At 35.8% G+C, this 7,456-nt stretch overlaps 2 protein-coding genes across 2 annotated transcripts; both read right to left on the minus strand.

Annotated features, from left to right (window-relative positions):
• Positions 1-1,985: 1,985 nt before the first annotated feature.
• On the minus strand, positions 1,986-3,066 carry LOC133035678 (zinc finger BED domain-containing protein RICESLEEPER 2-like). Its single transcript, XM_061111775.1, has 2 exons — positions 2,600-3,066; positions 1,986-2,487 (listed from the first exon to the last, which is right to left on the minus strand). The coding sequence occupies exons 1-2, from the start codon at positions 3,064-3,066 to the stop codon at positions 1,986-1,988; spliced, it is 969 nt and encodes a 322-aa protein (XP_060967758.1).
• A 1,996-nt stretch (positions 3,067-5,062) lies between these two features.
• On the minus strand, positions 5,063-6,677 carry LOC115704067 (uncharacterized). Its single transcript, XM_030631289.1, has 5 exons — positions 6,228-6,677; positions 6,056-6,122; positions 5,789-5,985; positions 5,561-5,683; positions 5,063-5,140 (listed from the first exon to the last, which is right to left on the minus strand). The coding sequence occupies exons 1-5, from the start codon at positions 6,675-6,677 to the stop codon at positions 5,063-5,065; spliced, it is 915 nt and encodes a 304-aa protein (XP_030487149.1).
• Positions 6,678-7,456: the final 779 nt, after the last annotated feature.

Below are 7,456 nucleotides of genomic sequence, written 5' to 3' on the forward strand. Positions count from 1 at the left end.
GGGGATAGCCAATTAAAATGGAGGCTCTACTCCTAGGTGTAAATTTATGCCTTTTAAAAGGCAGAGTAGAGCCATAGGCTACACATCCAAAACTTCTTAGGTGATCATATTTGGGAGTTGTACCATGTAAAATTTTGTATAGAGTCATATAGGAATGTCAGTTGGGCCGGGCCCGGCCCGGCCTGACTCCTTTTGGTCTAGCGGGTCAAGCCCGACCCGGGATAATCGGGCCGGGTTAGGCCCGACCGGGTTTTTTTTAATTTTTTTTTAGTTAGAATACTTATTACTTTGTTTTGTTTCATTTGGTAAAGTGAATGGTATTTAATTTTGGTGGTGGTTGAGACAATTCATTATAGACACTTTTTTATTTATTATGTTATTTTACAGAGAGAGAAAATTTGATGCGAAAATAGATAATGCATCAAAACCCACCATTGATTATTATTATTATTTTCCCACTTTTCTTTTTATTTTCTTTCTAAAAATTATTATTATTATTATTATTATTATTAGGAGGTGGTTAGTTATAACTATTATACTATTATAATATGACATGCCTTATTAAAAGGGATTTCTTTTTTCTTTGGTTTTGTCATGTTTTGAGTCATGGGTAATGAGAGAAATATTATGTTGTTTGATTACGTTTTAAAATCAATATTGTGATGGTAATTTTTTTTCTTTCAATTTTACTTTAATAATAGATAAGGTTGGAAACTAAGGTTTTCAATGAATAATTGAATTTTTGTTATAATGAATAAATGAGTGATTCAATTATGCATACTAGAGGAAAGTATGAGATTGTACTTTTGTTCCTAGCAATATCTAATACATCAATAATAACTACCAACCATAAACTCAAATATAATAACTAGCAACCATAAGTACTAAACACTACAATTTGTTCTCATGCATGTCCTCACTCATATACTAAAAAGAACAGTGTACTTTCTAATCATCAAGATCAACTACGTAAGTCTCCTACAAAAAAATAAAAACAGAAAAAAGTACTAATAATAAAAATAAATAATTTATTTGATAAATTACAAAAACTTAACTAATTACCATTGTTGGATCAACATCATTATCTTCATCATTCACTGTTGCTGTTAAAAAAAAATAAAATAAATATTAATTCTAATTAAGAAATGAAAAAATGTATATAAATATATATTTACAATTGTTAAATAATATCTACCTTTTTTGTCAGTCTTCAACCAATTTTGTGTGCATACTAATGCTTCTAATGTAGAAGGATGAAGTCTCGATCAATGTGAACTCACGTGCCTACCACCAGTGTTGAATGTAGATTCTGAAGCAACAGTGCTAATAGGCACATCAAATACATCATTGGCAATCATACTCAACAAAGGGTATTTGAGGCCCGTCACCTTCCAATAGTTGCATATATCAAATGACTCTTCAGTCCTAGGTATCAAGTTCTCCTCTAAATATAAATCCAGTTCAGACTTCATATTCTCTACTCGATAGGAAGCTCTAACAAATCTGTCAAAGTTAGACGATGTTGATACATTTTCTTCTTGAACCCTTCTTTCTCTCAAATGAGGAAACTTAGACCCATACTCCTCTAGTATCTCGTAACAAAGCTCACGAACCTTCGCAATTTCAGTTACATATTGCTCATCTCCATATATTACAGGGAAATAATATTCGAACAAAACAACCGCCACACACATAAGCCCGTGAATCTCTCGCCAATATTTCTGGAACTTGGACATCATTTGAGTTGCCATGTCCTTAATAAAAGGCACCTCTGATAACATCCATGATTCAATGTTTATCTTAATTTCACATATTTTTGGAAAAAAAATATTGGCGGTAGGGTATTTTGTTCCAGAAATTAATTCTGTTACTTCATGAAACAACTCTAACTTATCACACAATTGTTGAGCATTTTGCCAATCAATTTCCGAAGGGGCACACCTCAAACGCAACTCCCGCAGCCTTGCACGTTCAAATACTGTCTTCTAGGATAAAGCTGTGCTAAGCATTAGAAAAGTTGAATTCCACCTTGTTACACAATCAAGTGATATTTTTTTGGTGTATGGTACTCCAAGTTGACGAGCAGTGTCTTCAAATTTTTCATGTCTTTTTGGTGTGCCCGACCAATAAGCAACACTGTCTCGAATTTTGTCAACACTATCACCAATGACAGATAAGCCTTCTTTGACAATTAGATTTAAAATATGTGCACAACAACGCACATGTAGCAACTTTCCCTTCAAAATAAAACTGTCAGGCTCAAATTGTCCTTTCAAAAGATCAATCATGGAATCATTGGCAGTACAGTTATCGAGAGTCACTGTACTGATCTTGTCTTCTATTTTCCAATCATTAAGACAAGATCTTAGGGCCTCAAGTAGTGCTGGAGCATCGTGAGGACACAGAACATACTTAAAACTCAATATCTGACTGTGTAAGCTCCAAGAATCATCAATAAAATGAGCTGTTACAACCATATATCCTCTTCTGATGATTTGCAGTCCACATGTCACTGGTTATGGCTATTTAGCTCCTACTTTTTTCCAAATTTTTCCTGCACTTTTCTTTCTCAGTTTTATACATTTTCATAATGTCTGACCTAATTGTATTCTTTGACACCATTTGAAACATGGGACATAAAGTGCTTGAATATTCTATAAACCCGCTATGCTCAACCATAGACAAGGGATATTCGTGCTTAACGATCATTTGAGCCAATTTGATCCCTGCTAAATCAGGATCAAAATTAAAAGAAACTAAAGGGCTTGCAGTTGCACTAGGACTGGTGGCAAGTTGGGCCTTTCTTACAGGACATGTTTTCACGTGAGAACTTAAATGCCTAGTCCCACTAGAACTTTCTCCCACCAGCTTACGCTCGCAATACTTGCAAACTGCTTTAATTTTTCCATCAATTTTTTGCCGTGTGAAATGATCCCATGCACGAGAAGTTCTTTCTCTCTGATTCTGAGTTTCATCTACTGTATTACTAACAGATTGTACTTCATTTGTAGTTGATGGCACAAAATCAACATCATCCTCAAAATTAGAATCGATTTGACAAGACATTCTATTTTACCCTACATTAACACCATATTCTCATATCTATCAATTTATCCATGCAATTGCTTTAAAAATATGATAAACATATCTACAAAAAATCGGGCAGCATTTTCCCTATTTTATTAACCTAACCATCTGTCAATTTCAACTATAAATAATCAGATAACACACAATTTATCATCCTTATATCACTGCAGCACACAAATTTCGCAAAACCTACTTCAGTATGGATGAATATATAAGATATTCATACTCTTCTATAAAATTATATGTACTATAATAAAGCAATTATAAAAAAATATATACCTCCGATGAATCGAGATTGAAATTTCCACTTGACTCAAATTATTTTCAAACACTTGCAAAATGCCAAAGCCTATCAAAAAATATAAAATAGAGTAAATCAAATGGAGCCAATAATTGATGTTTGAACACAAATGACAAAAAGATGAGCACAAGAGTGATTGGAGAGATTTTTAATACTAATTAATTAATTAAGCTCAAACATGGGCGATTGATTATGTTGGTCTATGAAGTTTTGATAATAAACTCGGTCAAACCAGAAACTAATGTATTTATGTTCGGGAATTTCAAACCCAAAGTTTCATGCAAATAATGGTATCCATTCAAAACAGTTAATAAAACTCTAATGTAAGTAATTTGATTTCTAGTAACTAGTGGAACAGAACGCACAAACTTATAGAAGTAAAAGACCAGGGCAAAGCTTCAAAAGTAATGACTGGAGACTTGACCCAAAGTGTGTTCCCTTCAGAAGCTTTTTCGTGTAGAAGAACTTGAAGAGTGAAAAGAAAAAATGCATTGACATTTCCTCAAAACCCAAATAAAATTCCATCAAAAGGTATCATTGTCTATGAAGGAATCTTCAACAGGAATGGTTATACTTGATGGGGCCAAGTGCTTATTGTGTTGCTTTGAGATAAGCCATGTGACTACTACTATTGCTACTAGCCAATGAAATTAATTAGAAGACACACATGTTATTCTATTGTCTATGCTACCAATAAAAACGAAAAAAGGAAAAGAATTAACAAACACAAACACATAATATAGTGATTGGATAATTGAATAATTATGATAGGGATCTAACTGAAAGATAAAAAATCTCAAGTCAGAAACACATGCCCGCTACTAATTATAGCCAAAATTAATTAATATATAATCTAAAGCTGAAGAAGATGTGCTGTGATTTATTCTTGTAGTGATTACTAGAAAAAAGCTTCATGTGATTTGCTTATAGTCATAAGTCAGTAGGGTTATATATATAATATTCAACTATTTAAAATAAGTCAGCTGACATAATCTTAAGCAAATTTAGACAATTGGACGAAGAGGCAGTGCTTGAAGACCACATAATATGGTCAAATCATACTCTAAACTCAAACACAAAATAAGCCTAGATGTTAAATGACACCCAATTCCAAAATTCCATTAACAAACATGGAAAGTATTAACAACCAAACTACAGAATTGCATAGAAAGTAATGAAAAGAAGGTACCTCAACAAGAGGCAACATATAAGCCAGAGTCTTTCTAGACCCAATATGAGAACCCAACACAACACTCCTCCCTTCCACCGAGCACGAACTAGACCAGCGTGGGAGGCCAAGAAAGAGAGCGATGACTGGGTTGGGTTAGGCAGCTTGGGCTCTGTCGTCGGAGAGAGAGAAGTCGAAACTGAGATTTGGGTTTAGAATTTGGGATTTTTTTTAGGCATTTAGGTTTTTTGTTTAATATTTAAAATCGGGTCGGGCCGATCCAGAAGCCCGATAAGAGCCCAAATAATTCGGGCCACAATCGGCCCTTCGGGTCGGGGGCCGGGGGCCCGGCTCGGCCCGCGAAAATAGCCCAGATTGACATTCCTAGAGTCATACCTTTGAACAACTTGGAGGGGCTTCTATTTATGAGATAAGTAGCAGTTTGGACTAGGTATGACCAATAAACCAATGGTAAGTTTGATTGGAATCCTAGTGCACGAGCTACATTAGTATGTGGTGGTATTTTCTTTTAACAACCAAATTTTGTTGTGGTCTTTCCACACAAGAATGGTATTTGATGATGCCTTTAGAAGCAAAAAAAGATTATAAATTTAACTCTTTTTCATTATCTGATCTGATTGTTTTAAGAGATGTTAAGAATTGAGTGCAAATCATGTTAAAGAATGTAGGGATTACATGTTGGACATTCTGTTCTTGAGCAAGTAAAGCAAAGTGAATCTAGATTTGTCATCAACTATAGTGAGGAAGTATTTGTTACCTTCCACACTTGTTATGTTTAAGGGACCCCAAATATGCATGTGAACCAAATCAAATACATTCTTTGAAAAATTGTGATTGGAAATAAAGGGTAAACGTTTTTGCTTAGCCAAATGGCATATATGACAATGTAGATTAAAATTGTGATGTGAAATATTGTTTTCTTTATTGAAGAAATTGGAAATACACATCGAGGGATATCCAAGGCGATTGTGCCGTTGGTTTACATTGGTTTTATTGAAAGAAAAAAGAGATGTAGTAGCAGCTGTAGTAGAGGAGTTGTCTTGTTGAAGCAAGTACAATTTGCCACATCTTTCAGCTGTCCCAATCACCACATTCAGAGTAGGATCCTGAATTACACAAGAATTATGATGAAACAAGATTGAATTAGGAGTGTTAAGCATAAAATCAGATATCGAAAAGAGGTTAATCCTGAACTGTGGTATGTATAGCACATTGTGCAGAGTAATTTTAGAGTTAATCTTGATAGTGCCAACATTTTGGACAGGTATTTCTTGTCCATTTGGTAAGGTGACATACTTAGGAAATGGAACATTAGTAAATGAAGAGAAGCAAGCAAAGTTGGAACACATGTGGTGTGTAGCACCACTATCGACTATCGAAGATGTTGCATAAGAAGCAGAATTATTACCTGTCAGATTTTTAGGCAGCAGGATTCATGGCAGTGGGTTCAGCATGGCTATTGTGGCTGAGTTGCTGACTGAGAAGTGAGATTAAATGCTGGCATTCAGAAGAAAGATCAGCATTGACAGATTGTGGAGCAAACCCCTGAAGGAAATAACATTTGTCAATTAAATGACCTAGTTTTCCACAGTTTGAACATGATGGCCAGGGTTTCTAGGCTCTTGGAGGATTGGTGGAACTTGAAGCCACAGCCAGGGGGATTGCATTAGAAGATCCGAGGGATCTTTGATGTTCTCCTTGAACAATCATGGCAAACACACGGGACAGATTGGGTATTGGTTCATTAAGCAAAATTTGAGCACGAACTGATGCATAGGATTCATTCAAACCAGTCAAGAATTGAAGTACTTGATTTTGGTTGAAATAATCCAAGAAAATTTTCATTGCACCACAAGTGCAAGTTGTTATTGGTTGAAATTCTTTCAACTCATCCCATAGGGATTTCATCTTTGTAAAATATGCAGAAACAGAATAATCACCCTGCTGAAGCCGAGTGAGTTGAGTCTGCAATTGGAAAATCCAAGGGCCATTGCCTTCATTGAAACGCTCAGGAAGATCGTTCCACGTTTTAGTAGCTAATTCATAGTACATTATGCTTTGTGCAATCTCAGATGAAACAGAATTAATCAACCAAGACATTATTATGTTGTTGCACCTTAACCAAGAGTTGAGAGTAGGATTACCAGGTTCTGGACGAGGGAGAGATCCGCTGATAAATGGGATCTTGTTCTTGGCATTCAAGGCCATCGTGATCCCTCGTTTCCATGGTTGATAATTGTTGTTGTTGAGGACAGTGGGCACGAGCACGAGACCGAGGTGATAACCGGTGTTGAGAAAGAATGGGCTGGAATGATCGTCAGCAACCAATCACAAGTTGAATGCCGGAGTTCATCAACGATGGTGGAGTGGTCCTGGAGAATGGGATCTGCAGTCTGAAATTGAAGTCGCACTGGTGGAATTTGAGGGGGAATAGCTGAGGAATTTGGAGCAGGGATTGGGTCGGAAGTGACCTCTACTGCGTGATTGTCCATCGCCGATGGTGTAGTGCCATCTTGAGAACGAGTCGAGGGCCTGGGCATGGAAGCTGTGGCCCAGAGTTCGTCTGATACCATATGAGAAAAGAGAGAAAGAAACAGAGGAAAATTAGAGCTTCTGGTATTATTGATACTCAATTTATTTTACAATTGGAAGAGAGAGCTTACATAGCTCGGCTTGCATCAAGAATTTGTTGGTTAAAACTAACCAATTTGTAACAGAAAGAGTACAACTGTAATAACCATATCTAACTAACAAAACTACCCTAACTAACTAATCCAAAGCTGATTCTAAAACTAACTAATCATAAAATGCTATTTATAGAATGTACTATTGACCATCATTGGTGTCCAATAACAATGCTCAAATATAGTGTCAATGAG

This window comes from Cannabis sativa, chromosome 1 (assembly GCF_029168945.1).
Source record: "Cannabis sativa cultivar Pink pepper isolate KNU-18-1 chromosome 1, ASM2916894v1, whole genome shotgun sequence".
NCBI lineage: Eukaryota > Viridiplantae > Streptophyta > Magnoliopsida > Rosales > Cannabaceae > Cannabis > Cannabis sativa.